The sequence below is a fragment of the Toxorhynchites rutilus genome, chromosome 2, assembly GCF_029784135.1.
Source record: "Toxorhynchites rutilus septentrionalis strain SRP chromosome 2, ASM2978413v1, whole genome shotgun sequence".
NCBI lineage: Eukaryota > Metazoa > Arthropoda > Insecta > Diptera > Culicidae > Toxorhynchites > Toxorhynchites rutilus.
In genome coordinates, this window is record NC_073745.1 from 51,594,945 (window position 1) to 51,611,387 (window position 16,443).

Here is a 16,443-nt window from a genome sequence, read left to right on the forward strand (position 1 = left end):
GGGATGGTTTATTCAGTCCCGGGGGGGAAACGCGGGGCGGCAGAAAAATAAACTCCGACACAAACGCTGCGCTGCGAAAGCAAAACTCCCGCGAAAAATCTTCGATTGCCATCAAAAATTCATAAATAAAGTATAATCAAATTTCATTTTCCGACAGTATTATGTCGCTGATGGTCTGCGATCTGTTCCGCGGACACTCGCTCCCCCCCATTCCGGGCCCCGATCTGTCGTTCACCGAAGTTGTCAGACGGCATGCCATATGACAAATAGCGAGTAACGAAAAAAATGAACCGTAATTTATTCATTCAATTTTACACAACTGAAATTTGCATACGTGTCATCGCATACCAGATCGGGCTGGCCCCGGTACAAACCGGAGGTCCCTCTGGTGCCGTTCGTGTTTTTTTCAACTCAGGATCAACCACGTTATGCTGTCAAGTTGTACGGCAGTATCACACGTGTGCAATAGTGAACCCACAAAAAACGCGATACATTTTTGTCATGTCAGAAAAGATCCACAGAGCCACGTGCGCGTCAGTGGTGGAAGTTAGCTGTTCAGCGGGTTCAGGTTAAATGCGAACAATACCTGGTCTATTCTTTCCTGCCCTATAAAAAACGCGAGGAACACGAAAAAAAAATGAGCGCAAGCGAACCGAACAGAATAAAATAAACATTCATCAATCACTAGAGGTCGGGGATATCTCTCCCGAGCCAACGTTCGTCTCAACGTCAGCTCGGGTCTACACCTTGCCAGCACAAGGATAGGATTGAGCGCTGAGATGACACTGGTGAAATAAATGATATAAATATTTCGATGGTGCGAGACATTTCGATTAATATTGTCTCCAGACGGGAATTTTGTGGAACACGAACATGAGAACAGGAGAGAATAATTACAATAACCAACTCTAAAAAGTTTTGAAGGGCGCTTCTCCACCGGCTCGAGAACAACAACCAATCAACACACAAAATGCCTTCGCCACGTTGCCCGTTGTCGAAATGGAAGCGGACACAGCTAACGGGGGCACACCGTTCATTTTCCAAGGGAATCCCCGGCGCAAAAATGTGACCACTCCCAAAGTTCAAGGACAAGTCCCTCCGGTGATAACCCCTGTTAGCTTGCCTAAAAAATCGAGTGCAGCGGACAAGCAAAATCAGGTTCCTCCTGGCTTCCGTGACAATAGTTCACCTTCGAACGACCCAGCACCCGAGGGGACATCAAAAACCCCAACTGTCCCTATTTTTCCGTCCAGCTCAACTTCCCAATCGGGATTTATAAAGTTGTCTCACCTTTTGGATCAAATCTTCAAGTGTTTTAATGTTTCCGACTCCATCAGAACCATTGTCATCTCAATGCTTCCAGTATTAAAGACAATTTTACAGCAGTTGATGCAAACATGGCCCCTCCTTGCAATGATTATCTCTCTTGATGTCTAATTCAAATAGAGAGGTCGGAGATATCACTGTTTTACAGTGGAATTGTCGTAGTCTTATCCCTAAATTGGATACATTCAAATTTTTAATTCATAAGTTCAATTGTGATGTTTTTGCTCTGTCCGAAACTTGGCTTTCTTCGCGAGATGATCTCTCTTTCCATGATTTCAATATTATACGCTTGGACCGTGATGACAGATACGGAGGGGTGCTATTGGGGATCAATAAGTGCCACTCATTTTTTCGAATTGACCTTCCACCTATTGGAGGGATTGAAGCTGTTGCTTGTCATGCAAACATCAGAGGAAAAGTCCTCTGTATTGTCAGCTTGTATTGGCCTCCGATAGCTGCGGTTAGCCGCAAGCAACTTGTTGACATGTGCTCACTCCTTCCTGAGCCACGATTGATCTTGGGAGATTTCAACTCTCACGGAACTGCCTGGGGGGAACAGTACGACGACAATCGTTCATTGTTGATATATGACCTTTGTAACAGCTTCAATATGACCGTTTTGAACACTGGGGAAACAACACGTGTACCTAAACCTCCTGCTAACCCAAGTGCTCTTGACCTCTCGCTTTGCTCGAATTCACTATCGTTAGATTGCAAGTGGAATGTAATCCAGGACCCCAACGGTAGTGATCACTTGCCAATTTTGATCACTTGAAAATTTTCAATCGTATTTGGACCTTGAAAATCAATTTAAAAACTTGATCAAAGGGAAAAAACGTGCTTATTATTACGTGGGAGGTTTGTCACGAGAAACGTCAATGAAAAAATTATGGAAAGTGGCTCGAAACATGAGAAATCGCTCTTCAACGAATGAAAGCGAAGAATATTCACATCGATGGATTTTCAATTTTGCACGGAATGTTTGTCCTGATTCCGCTCCTGTGCAAAAAATTGTTCGAGATATACCTCAAGATAGGTGCGATCTTGATTCCGAGTTTTCGATGGTAGAATTCTCCCTTGCTCTCCTTTCTTGTAATAATTCGGCTCCAGGAACGGATAGAATTAAGTTCAACTTGTTGAAAATCCTCCCTGATGTGGCGAAACATCGCTTGTTGAATTTATTCAATCGGTTCATGGAGCATAATATTGTTCCAGATAATTGGAGACAAGTAAGAGTTATAGCTATTCAAAAACCCGGAAAACCCGCGTCCGACTTCAATTCGTACCGCCCAATAGCAATGCTGTCTTGTATACGGAAATTGTTGGAGAAAATGATCTTGTTTCGCCTTGATCGATGGGTTGAAACGAATGGCCTACTCTCAGATACACAATATGGGTTCCGCAGGGGCAAGGGGACGAATGATTGTCTTGCGTTGCTTTCTTCAGAAATTCAAATGGCTTACGCCGGAAAAAAACAAATGGCTTCAGTATTCTTGGACATAAAGGGGGCCTTTGATTCTGTTTCAATAGAGGTTTTGTCAGACAAATTACACTCTCGGGGTCTGCCGCCTTTATGGAATAATATGTTATATAACTTGCTTTGTGAGAAACATTTGAACTTTTCTCACGGAGATTCGGCAGTAAGTCGGGTCTCTTACATGGGACTCCCCCAGGGCTCATGTTTAAACCCCCTTTTGTACAACTTCTATGTAAGCGACATCGGCAATTGCCTTACACAAAATTGCAGCCTAAGACAACTTGCAGATGATGGAGTGGTGTCTGTCGTAGGACCAAACGAATCCGACCTGCAAGGACCCTTACAAGATACTTTGAACAATTTTTCAACCTGGGCCATTGGGCTAGGGATCGAATTCTCCACGGAGAAAACAGAGATGGTGGTTTTTTCTAGGAAGCATAGACCAGCAAAACCAAAGCTTCAACTTTTGGGTAAACCGATCACTCATGCTATGTCATTCAAGTATCTTGGGGTCTGGTTCGACTCCAAATGTACTTGGGGGGCCCATATTAGGTATCTGAGTAAAAAATGCCAACAAAGAATAAACTTTCTCCGTACAATTACCGGCACCTGGTGGGGAGCCCATCCCGAAGATCTTATAATGTTGTATCGAACAACTATTCTCTCAGTGATGGAGTATGGCAGTTTCTGTTTTCAATCAGCTGCCAAAACACACCTCATTAAACTCGAGCGAATTCAGTATCTTTGTCTCCGTATTGCGTTGGGAATTATACCCTCAACGCATACCATGAGCCTCGAGGTTTTGGCAGGCGTACTCCCACTAAAAGATCGCTTCAATTTATTATCTCTTCGGTTCCTCATCCGGTGTAAGGTTATGAACCCATTGGGGATCGGAAATTTTGAGCAACTGAGCGAGCTATATTTTCATTCTGGATTTATGGGCTCATATCATGAATTCATCTCCATGCAGGTTGATCCTTCTTCGTATATTCCCAACCGTGTTTGTTTCCCTGACTACATCAATTCCTCTGTACATTTTGATCTGTTCATGAAGGAGAAAATCCATGATATTCCAGATTACCTTCTATCGGGGATCGTTCCTACGATCTTCAATGCAAAGTATGGGCGTATCAATTGTGATAATATGTATTTTACTGATGGGTCCTCTATGAATGAGTCCATAGGATTTGGAGTGTTCAACGTATTTTTTAGCACCTCACACAGTTTTCAGTATCCATGCTCAGTATATATTGCTGAATTGGCAGCAATACACTGGGCGCTGGACAGCGTCGCCTCACGACCTGTTGAACACTATTACATTGTAACGGATAGTCTTAGCTCTGTCGAAGCTATCCGTTCAGTGAGGCCGGAAAAGCACTCGCCGTACTTCCTTGAGAGAATACGATAAATTTTGAGTGTTTTAACCAGACGCTGTTATGCCATTACCTTTGTCTTGGTCCCTTCACATTGCTCAATTCCGGGTAATGAGAGGGCTGACTCATTAGCAAAGGTAGGTGCAATTGAAGGCGAAATTTATCAGCGTCAAATCGCCTTCAATGAATTTTATTTTTTAGTTCGTAAAAATACCATCGTTAACTGGCAACGCAAATGGAAAGAAGATGAATTGGGCCGGTGGCTCCACTCAATTATCCCTAAGGTTAGCCTTAAAGCATGGTTCAAAAGTCTGGACTTGAGTCGGGACTTTATTCGCACCTTCTCCCGACTCATGTCCAATCACTGTTCGTTAGACGCGCTACTCTTTCGTTTTGATCTTGCGGACAGCAATATCTGTGCCTGTGGCCAAGGTTACCACGACATCGAACACGTTGTTTGGTCGTGCGAGGAGTATCTTGTTGCCAGATTGAATTTAGAAAACTCTCTTCAGGCTAGAGGAAGGCAGCCCAATGTGCCGGTGAGAGATGTGTTGGCTGGTTTAGACCTTGATTACATGTCCCAAATACATGTCTTCCTAAAAGTTATCGATCTTCGTGTCTGGTTGTCCTTATATCCTTATATTCTCCTTTTCCTTTTCCTTCGCGAGAAATCAAATCCCTTCTTATTAACAATAGAATAAGGTGAAATGTAAATACATATTAGATATAAGATAGGCTTAAGAATTGAGTGTAATGAATGTGAGTGTGAATGTGAGAGTGAACATTGTCAACATATCCCCATATCCCCTCCTTTTCCTGAAGAAAATATGTCACCCCTCTAAACTCGAGTCGACCGCGAGTAATCGGTTTCCTATATTATTAACATTAGAATTAAGGAAAAATGTTTATATATACTTGTAATAATACAGTCAGGAGTTTGGCTCCTTTAAACTTATGTAACTGAGCCTGTAAAAATAAACGATTAAATAAAAAAAAAAAAAAAACTCTAAAAAGCATATTCCCACAACCTACCAGGGATGCCAGATACGATTACATGTCTTGATTTAAAAAAAAATAAAAACGGTTGTGTAAGATTTACTTAAATATCATTCACCGGAAACATTGAAACACTCAGAAATTACATTCAATTTATAAGGGTCAATGAATCTTTCCCACCAGTTTTCTAAAATTTCAAAAAATCCAGTTTTCTAAAATTTCAAAAAATGTTTCAATAACTTCGGAAAATCGTATTTTTGAAGAATTTTTTTTGGCTGTATTTTTCCTTTTTTGAAAAAATGCAGAGGTAGTGTCGCAACCAGTTATTGAATGCAAAAATAGAATGTTCTCCTGGTTTTCTCGTTGATTATCAGCTATTGAGTATATAGTAGGACGATTTTTATCGTTTGTCGGCTTCGACAAAAAGATTGAACAAACTGGCGGTGTTAATGCACACAGCAGTACCAATAAATCAAAGTCTTGGCCAACAACTACAACCGAGTGCGACTCTTTAATTTTTGAAATCTCGATCGCGGTATTCACATTGAGACAGTTCGCATTTCCTGGCGCTTGTTTAGTCGACACTCCGCTCGACGTAAAGGCAGTCGTTAACAGCTCTATTATACGAATTTTATTTTCGCTACTCGCGAAAAAATCTTGAGGCTTGGATTCGATGATTGTATCTGGTGCCATATCATTTACCTCAATTCCTTCTCCTTCATATCGTCGATTCCTCTCAAAATGTTTGATGTCTGACGGACCTCAAAGGCGACGTACACATTATTACCGTAGGAATTTTGAACATAAGACGTGTAAGCATCAATAATTTCTTTCACAGTTGATTTACTTTTCCAAGAAACTTTATGTAATAAGAATCCGCCAATATAAAAATCCGATAAAATAAAAAATATTTCCGTCAATTTCAACTGAGTTTTTCTCAAATACAGAATACAGGACATTTTGGAAAGCGATATTTACCAAACGGTTGTTCGTTCGAGAGTCCAGGCATTTCTTAGTGTTTGTGTACTGCATTTAATTCTCAAGTCTGTTAGTAGGGAGGGGGTAAATGATTACCTTGGGAATCTATTACATCTATTACATTACATTTTGTATCCTCAGTTAAATACACCACACCAAAATAAACATTTCTTTCAGAGATTGTTTGAAATAACAGTTACGCGAGTACTGCAACTAACGAAAATATAAAACTCGGGGTATTATTAGGGGTGAAACTCGCGTGGGGGTGGTCGTACAAAAAATTTGATAGAATCAAATTTATGTAAAATTTCACGCGCCTTAAAATTGTATGGAGCACTTTTATCGAAAAAAGTGATAGGGAGCGAGAAAAATGCAAAAAACTGTTTCAGGGGGCAAAAATGTGGAGTTTTGGGAGAGAAACACCGATCCGATTTTGGTAGACTTTTTGTATGTTGATTAGAACACCTTCCCAAGCACTTTGGCGAAAAAAAATCTTTCCAATTTGTTACAAGCTGAGCTCTTAAATGAGCAAATTAAAAAAAAATTACGCGCATCTCTATCGCATTGGGCTCGCAGCAAACAATCTTTGTGATTGTGGCGATGGCTACCACGACATCGAGCATGTTGTCTGGTCGTGTATCCGGTTCCATACTGCTCGCTCTCAGCTCTCTAGAGCACTGAAAGCACAAGGCAGACAATCGGAGATCCCCGTCCGGGATATCTTAGGTAGCCGTGATCCTGATCTTCTGCTTCATCTATATCTGTTCCTCAGAAACGCCGATGTCAACGTTTAATGATGTTTCCTTCGTTGTGTCCCCGTTTCATATCCCTCCTATCCGATCGATAAACTTTTACTTAGTCGCGGCAATACATACACACACTCTTTACAGATGCATGGGCCAAAGGTTGTGTAGTCCACTGATGATTCAACAAGAGCCAAAGGTTGTACCGCTCATGACAACTCTACACGAGCTGATGATTGCGCCGGCTAGTGACCATTCTATCCTGGATTCCTCGAGTCGAGAAAGACGCACCACGCTAGATATGAGGTACAGACTAGGGGGGCGTTGCTGATTAATACACGAGTTCCAGGTGCAATGGCAATACTGGACCCGTCGGCGCCGAGAGTATACATCATGGATGCAGTGGTGGCTGTCGTACGCTAAACCCAAAATAAAATCTTTTTTCCGTGGAAAATCGAAGGCCGCCTTCGATGATTTCCATCAACAACATCAACGGATGTACGCTGAATTAAGGCGCGCGTACGATGGCTATTACCGTAATCCTGCAATGTTAGCTATAAACAGGTTGAAAGCGAAAATGTTAACCCTCCAGCGCAACTTTACGCAAGCATTCGTTCGCATAAATGAACCGTTTATCTGTGGAGAGCCTATCTCAATGTTCCAGCTAGGCGAAAGGCATAGGAAAAAAACAATCATCACACAACTACGTGACGAAGACGACCAGCTGATCGAAGATGCTGATGCGATAGAGCGGTACATGTTCGATTTCTACAAATCACTATATGTTACGGGTCAGACGGAAAGGGATGAAGAAAACACATTCGAGTGCCCGAGAGTGATTCCAGAGAACGATCCCGTAAGTGAATCTTGTATGGATGAAATAACTCCGTCCGATATTATCACTGCCATCAAGACAAGCAGCCCGAACAAGTCTCCCGGCAAAGACTCTCTGCCACGAGAGTTTTACCTCAAAACGTTTGATGTCATCTGGAGAGAACTTACTCTCGTTATAAATGAAGCACTGTCAGGGAACTTTCCGGCAGAATTTGTTGACGGTGTGATCGTCCTCGTGAAAAAGAAGGGGAATGATCAAACGGTACATGCATACAGACCGATCTCGTTACTCAACTTTGATTATAAAATACTCTCCCGCATTCTTAAGAAGCGTCTGGATAGGACGATGAGTGCCCATCATGTGCTTACCGATAGCCAAAAATGCTCGAATTCCGGCCGAAACATTTTTCAGGCCACTCTCGCTCTCAAGGATCGCATCGCTCGTCTGATTAAATGTAAACAACGTGGTTTACTGGCAGCTTTCGATCTCCGTCACGCTTTCGATCTTGTTGATCGGGATTTTCTTTTTCGGAACATGTGCTCGCTCGGGTTCAATCCGAATCTCGTACATTTACTCGTCAAAATCGGAGATTTGTCTTTCTCACGCATATTGATAAACGGGCGTCTTTCGGTAGCATTCCCCATCGAAAGGTCGGTTCGTCAGGGAGATCCACTCTCCATGCACCTCTTCGTAATTTATTTGCACCCATTGCTCAAACGACTCGAGGAGATATGTGGTTCTGACCTCGTTGTTGCGTACGCCGATGATGTTTCGGTAATAAGCACGTGTAGTACAAAAATGGGTAGTATACGAGATGCATTCCAACGCTTCGAGAGAGTCTCTGGAGCAATTTTAAGTTTAGAGAAATCTGTTTCGATCTCGGTGGGCTACACTGACGACATGCCACTCACCATGCCGTGGCTGCCAAACGCCAATACCGTTCGCATTTTGGGAGTAACCTTCGCTAACTCCATACGGATGATGAATAAGCTAAATTGGGATGCGCTTGTATGTACATTCTCTCGGCAAGTTTATCTCCAATCGTATCGTACGCTAACTTTGCATCAAAAAGTGACACTACTCAATACATTCATAACGTCGAAGTTATGGTATCTCGTTGTCTCGTTGAATAGACACTTGAATGATATAGCGTCACTTCCCTTTTATATGTCCTTCCTTTCCCAGCGAAATCCTACCCCTCCTGCAGATTGTCCTTGCTTAAAAGTTATCCTTTCATTTTTCCCAAATCTCCCTCCACATATCCAACAAAATCCATCCGCCGATACTATACAAAACCATTACATCGAACAAACTGAAATACCGAAAGTTACTCGTGAGTATCCAGCAGTGAACTGGAGACAAATTTGGAAGAACATTACGCTTCGAAAGCTGACCTCGAGTGAACGGAGTACTCTTTTCTTGTTGACCCATAGAAAGCTTGAGCATAGAAAATTGATGTACCGAATGAATAGAACCGATGGTGAGAGCTGTTTGTTCTGTAACATTGGATGCGAAACATTAGAACACAAACTGAGCGAGTGCGTACGGGTGGAGCCAGCTTGGAGACTATTGCAGCGAAAATTAATTACTCTGCTCAACGGATGGCGCAGACTCTCAATAGGGGAGCTTTTGAGACCTCAATTGAGGAGCATACAAAAATCAAAAAAAATTGTAATTCTCAAAATGTTTCTAAAATATGTAACTATTATTATGCAATGTAGTAACGTAATTGATATAGCTAGTTTAGAATTTGAACTCGAAACGACATTCGAGTAATTATTTTGTAATTATTCTTTAGAACTTTTTGAAATAAACTGTTTGAACATTGACAAAAAAAAAAAAAAAAAAAAAAATTAATGGTCAGCTGCATCCCAATAGGAAGTATCCCGTGTCGGGCACAGGTACAGAGCATTGGAGACAGCAACATCCCAATTACGAAAACACTTGTAATACTAACCTCGAGCCAACCGCGAGTAATCGGTTACATATTACTAACATAGATAATAAGAAAAATTGTCAAAGTATTGAACTCCCGGCCCCGTGAGGCTAACGCCATATGAGCCTTTATAAAAATATACATTTTGGAAAAAAAAAATGAGCAAATTTGACTGGACTAGTATTGAAATTGACAGACTTTGGTGTAGTGCTACGTCTTTTTGTTTATGTCCTCGACATTACTCATTCATATTTCTAATTTGCGATCATTATGATTGTGAATATATGCGAAAACACTTTTTCTTGTCGCATGAAGAAATCTTAAGCATAAAAGCACCTGGCAACCCTGCAAACCACAGCACAGGTTCGAAGGAGCAAAAGCATCCCGAGACTTACCGCGTGTTGTAGTAGTTGGACTTGTAATACGGTGGATGCGAATCGAAGACGTAGTTCAGGATGGGCCCGGTGCTCTTCAGCAACTTCCGGTGCTCGTCGACCGGTTTCACCACCATCGCCGGCGTGGTCGGGTTCAGGTTCATCGAGTTGATCGTTCGATGTCGCTGCTGTTGTGGTTGCTGCTGCTGCTGAGGTTTGGTTTGATGTTGATGCTGAGGCGATGGTACGCTTGGTGGCGTCGAGGACGCGCTACCCGACGAGACAGACAGGCCACCGGTGTCGGAGCTACTGGATGTCACCGTCTCATCGTCCACCCGGCTGTTGGAGCCTTCATCTTCCGGGAAGCTTCGCTGGGTAGATGGATTTGTGTTCGCTGCTAAATCTGGTGTGTGCCACGGATTTTCACCATCGTCCGCCGGTGATGGTGGTGCTGATGTGGGTGATCCTGGGTGGGAGGAAAAAAATGAAAACAGCGATTCAGAAGTCAGTCACAATTCGTCAGGAAGGAGAAGAGAAAAATATGAGCGTCCGGGAAACGGGGATATTTGTTTTTTTGAGACATTTCCAGTTCGTTTTGACGTAGGATTACGTCTTTCGGGAACATATTGGGGTACAAATTGAAAAATTAAAATCGATCGCATCGTGAAAAATGTCCAATTTGAAACACTTGTTACTCATTCATTTCATGATGGATTGATGAGATTTTTGCATCAAACGATTACGGCACTCCATAACAATTTTTCACATTGAATAAAATAGTATATATCATATAACTAACTATCGAACAATTGAAAAAATTCAACCCCTATCCAAACAGTGATACCCAGTCCTGATTGGTCGAAATTGACGTCATTTCTTTTTCGCGCCCGATTCGTTCTCTCACCGGCAAGCTGCATGGCAATCGAGTAGGAGGCGCCTACATCACACATACCAAATGATATAAAAGCAAGGAGCATTCGTGGATCTCATTCATTCTTACAACGGACGTGGAACGGACAACAACAAGTGGAGAGCAGCAGCAGTGAAAGCGGCTAATATATAGGCGAGCATAGAAGTTGAGCGGTCAAAATGCGAGCTGTGTCTCGCATCGAGCTTCTATGGCAGCATAAGCAGCGGCAAACAGTAGCAACGGTTGTTGAAACCGGTCTACTACTAGTGGCAGCAGCAAGCATCACGAGCGGATTGTTTCAGGCACGCTCTCTCCGTCAGAAGTGCGAGAACGTTTCTTGGCATCGTGAAAGTGCAGCATCGAATCTGAGCGGCCAACAATTGAGCTGTGTCTCACATAAGTGGCAGTAGCAGCAGCAGCGGCGGTAAACATCGATGCTGAACCTCAACAATGTGTTGAGGTTCAGCATCGATGTTGTGCTGTGTCTCGTATCGGTCCACTACTGTTGGCAACAACAAATATCATGAGTAGAGAGTTTCAGGCATTCTCTCTTTCTCTACTGCTGCTGCTGCTGCTACTCAGTCAGATTTCTCATTCTTGTTGGACGCTCAGATCGATAAACATATGTGTTTCTAGTGTGCATTGCTGGTACTCCTGTTCACATCAACCAATACAATTGGATGCGGTTATGGAGTTAAAGGAGACAAAGGACCCGGTTAAGGAATAGTGTATCGCACGGTTCCACATGGCAACATCCAGTGTATCAAACCCGCTATCCGTTGTTTAGCTCACCGTGATGGTGTCAACGAAGCCCTTGCAAACCGACGCACAGAAGCCGAAGATGCCAAAGCCAAGGAAAGCAGCAGCGACTCCGAAAAAACTACCGCTGCCAAAAAGTTAACAACTACTACATCCGACTGAAACCTCATTACATTAGCACGCAGCAGATATAGGTTAACTTCGTTAGTTACAGCATCCATACAACCCATTTAACCATTCCAGTTCTTTTCAGGACTTTCGATATTGCTTTGAAACGAAAGAGTTTAATTTATTGTTTTCCACTTATCATTAAAATGATATAAAACTACGATCAAAAATACTGTTTACTTTTCATCATTCTTTGTGTGGACACCGACTGGACAACATCGTAGCTGGACGGGCTGGACGGCGAGGGATCGAGTGCCTTTCTCAAGGCAAGAGGGCGGAGGTGGTAGCGCTGGAGTAGAATAGAGTAGAGTTTTCAAAGGACCTTTCTCAAGGCTAGAGACGAATGAACTGCAAAAGTTTAAAGTCTCTATAATACAATACCTTCCTTCCTTCCTGTTTACTTTTACATTTTCTTTGATCATGTGCAACTAACAGGAATCTTATCACGTCAGAAACATACTTTCCATCAACCAACCTGACTGGATGCGGTAAGGGAGGCGAATGACATATGTACGCATATATATATATAGCGAAACGGCTCCGGTCATACACAGCACGTTTCAGACAAATGCCTCAAGGAATTTTCTAAAATAATATTTTGCCGATGCCTTTGCGCGAACTACACAGGCGAGTAGCACCATAATAGCAAATCAAATGTCGAAGTTCGTGATATGGGTGCGTTCATCGCTATTCGGTTCGGCGTCGGTTTAACCCTTTCATTACGGCAGTGTGCTCCGCCGAAGTGCTACCCCTGTACGAAGCACTGCGCCGAAAAGTATGCACATCGCGCTGGTGTGATCGAAAAGCAGTATGAATTTCATGTCGTCTAAAGACGACGCTCGTACACACAGCTCGTCGCGTGGATGTCGTCTATAGACGACATTCGTACACACAGGACGTCGCGCAGATGTCGTCTATAGACGACGCTCGTAACGGATGGGTTAACCATCAATAACTACGCTTGGCAACATTGACATCTGGTAATTTTCATATAGGATTTTTTCCCAGCATGTTAAAAGTGGTTTTTCATGTACATAAAAGCGCAGCGTAGTATGTCAACTGCTTCCCGGTTAGAAAATAAATGATCGTTAGAAAATAAATGAGCGACCCGTCCAATTTCAAACGCTTATTGCTCATTCATTTCATGATGGATTGATGAGATGTTTGCATCATACGTTGTCGGCACTCCATAATAATTTTTCACATTGAATAAAATAATATATATCATGTAACTAACAATCGAACAATTAAAAAATCTCAACCACTATCCAAACAGAAGATACCTAGGCCTGATTGATCGAAATTGACGTCATTTCTTTTTCGCGCCCGATTCGTTCGTTCACCGGCAAGCTGTATGACAATCGAGGAGGAGGCGCCTACTTCACACATACCAAATGATATAAAAGGATGGAGCGTTCGTGGATTTTATTCATTTTTACAACGGACGTGGAACGGACAACAGTGGAGAGCAGCAGCAGTGGGCGCGGCTAATATATAGACGAGCATCGAAGTTGTGTGGTCAATAGGCTAGCTGTGCCTCACATCAAGCTTCTATGGCAGTATAAACAGCGACAAACTACTACTACTCTACTAGTGGCAGCAGCAAGCATCGCGAGCGGAGCATTTCGGGCACGCTCTCTCCATCAGAAGTGCGAACACATGCTTCTTGGAATCGTGAAAGTGCAGCAGTGAACTTCAAGACGAGCATCGAATCTGAGCGGCCAACAATTGAGCTGTGTCTCATATCGAACTTAAGTGGCAGTAGCAGCAGCAGCGGCGGTAAACATCGAGGCCTAACATCAACAATCGAGCTGTGTCCGGCATCGGTCCAGTACTGATGGCAACAGCAAACATCATGAGCAGAAAGTTTCAGGCATGTTCTCTCTTTTTGCTGATGCTGCTGCTCAGTCAGATTTCTCATTTTGTTCGACGCTCAGATCGGTAAACATATATGTTTTTAGTGTTTTAAGTGTGGTCACATCAGATCAACATCAACCAACATGACTTCATACGGCAAGGAAGGCAAAGGAGGATCGAAGCGTATCGCAAGGTTCTACATGACAATATCCAGTGTATCAAATTCGCTATTCGCCGTTTAGCTCGACGTGATGGTGTCAACGAAAACCACCAAAATAAAAACAGAAATAAGCAGCAGCGGCTCCGAAAAAGCTACCGCTGCCAAAAAACAACAGAAGTGAATTGTTGTTTTTGTTGCTCCATAATGTTTTACGCGAGTAAATATGTCGGAATATATGTTCACGCAATATGAGCGCCAATCTCGTAAACGTGCATCGGAGCTGAAACAACTTTCTATCACTGATACCGAAAGCTCGATTGTAACACTGGTGAAATGAACAAAAAATACCCAACAACCAAATCAAACGGCCCTTTTCAGGGCCATCAGATCATTATCAAAGAGTTTAACAATATATTTTTTCAAACATCCAAAATCAGCATGCGACAGATAGCCTAACGTAATTCTACGTCAACTATGCGGTCGTGTCTCGGACACAACCTTCTGTGACTTTTTTATCCTCTGTTACTAAACTGCTACCTAGCCGGGGGCGTAATTGTATCATCGTATTATCGTGAAAAGGAAAGCAAAACAAAAACTCGCCCAGCTTCGTTTCAATATTTTCCGGGTATCGCAGGTTTAGGTTTGCGGGATTACCTTGTTGCGAAAAGTCTCTTGTATTGGGCAATTTTGAATTAAAATATTGTGGCAAAAGGCCAATCATTGCTTACAGTATCAAAGGAAAGCGCAAAAAATGAAATCCCGTCTTTGCGGAGGATTACTTGCTTACTTGGAAACTGGAATTAATGTCGTTGTTTGATTGAGATATCGTTGAGATAGAAAGTTGCTCCAAGGGTAACGGATTTCATAGATAAAGCCAATTCATCAAACTCATACTTGTAACTCGAACTATTCCCAAAGTATATCCGAATTAAGAAGTGAGAGATAAGTTTTAATGTTTCAATTTGCATTAGGTCTGCAACAGTGGGTTAATTTGTTTTTCCCCCATTGTCGGTCTAGTAAGGGGCATCACATTTGGGTATCTAGTTGTTCTCATCTGGCCCCGATTTTATGCTGTTGTCAGTATGCCAGCTTTGCCAACTTTCCCCTGACAGCAGCTTTGTTTGGGGCTATAAGATCGGCTGGATGGCTGGATGAACCATCGGCTGGATGTGAATTACTGTAGCACAACTTTTATTGGATGTAGGGATGGTGTATTATTTTTGTTGTGCTTTTATATTGAGGCTTGGAAACCAAAGCGCAAACGATTTATTTTTAAGAGCACTTTTAAATTCTTATTTCTGTATGTTGTCACAACCTTACTCACTTGCGCAATTTCTTCTCTATTGATTCATTTTTGTGAAATAGCTCAAATTACATATCGGATGTCCTAGAGGTGACACGACCCCAATCTACATGCTAATATCTTTTTGAGGAATAATGTCCAATGAAGCACTAGTGTTTGGTTTCCATTGCAATAGCTAACTGACTTTTTATTGAACAAATTCATTTTGTACTCTTCTCTCATCTATGCCCTTTTAATTATTTTTTCATCCATTTTTATATTGAACATGCATATTATGAGAAAAAATACAGTTGCTTCAACGATAAAAATATTACATAAAATTTGCGTCTTCTCCTTAACTAATGATTTGAAGTTTTTCTCTTAGATCGTTAGAAGTTTTGATCCTCGCGATCTTTCGGTTTCGACCGTTGCGTAGTTTGTGGAATTTCTTCGGTTTCTGCTTCGCTAGAAGTCTCTGAATCAGTGTTTATGGCCGACAGCTCAACACTATTTTTCAAAATGAAGGTTTTTTTTCAGCAATGCGTTTTAGTTGATTGACTTCATTTCTTTCTCACGATGATGTAGAAATTTACGGATTTCATGGTCGATTTGTAAAAACGAAAAAGAATTGACGAATTTACCTAACACTGCTTCTGTGGTTTGAACAGCTCTTTCAGCTAGTCCGTTACTCGCAGGGTGAGCAATTATGTTCCATATTTCGTGTTTAACAGTATTCTTCAAATGCAAGGCTACTGGATGGGGGGCAAATTCTCACTAATGATAATGCCCCTATTCATACTTCAAAACTGAAAAGATGCTGTCTTGTTCTTGTGCAACACCTTCCGCTTTTTTGTTTGCTGAAGGCTGAAATGAACAATCTAAAGGCACCTTTTTCAAAAGTTTTGAAATGTTTGTATGTATGAGAGCAGACTCTCTCTCAGACGGAACGCTCAGCTTGGGATGGTATCCAACAAAGAAATCCAAACGATGCCAAACGGGGGTTCGAACCAAGGCCGGCAGGAATGCAAAGCTGTTTTATATGACTGCGCTATCCGCATAGCCACTGGTTCTGTCGCACAAATGCGTGATAACATTACATCACATTATAAAATGAACTTGAACTTTAAATGCGTGCTTATTGGTAATTTTTCTCTTGTTTCGCTCTCTCATATTGCTCTTATATTGCTATGGGATATATAGTATACTAATGCTGCACCAGTATGGGAGCGTAGCACATTTTCTGTTATTTTTAAGCTCATTTAATGTAAT

At 42.1% G+C, this 16,443-nt stretch overlaps 1 protein-coding gene across 1 annotated transcript in view; it reads right to left on the reverse strand.

Moving 5' to 3' along the window:
• Window positions 1-16,443, reverse strand: part of LOC129764761 (uncharacterized) — a 477,799-nt gene that overhangs the window by 154,761 nt on the left and 306,595 nt on the right. The window contains exon 4 of the mRNA XM_055764228.1: window positions 10,060-10,504. Coding sequence (XP_055620203.1) covers window positions 10,060-10,504 — 445 coding nt within the window. The remainder of the gene's footprint in view (window positions 1-10,059; window positions 10,505-16,443) is intronic.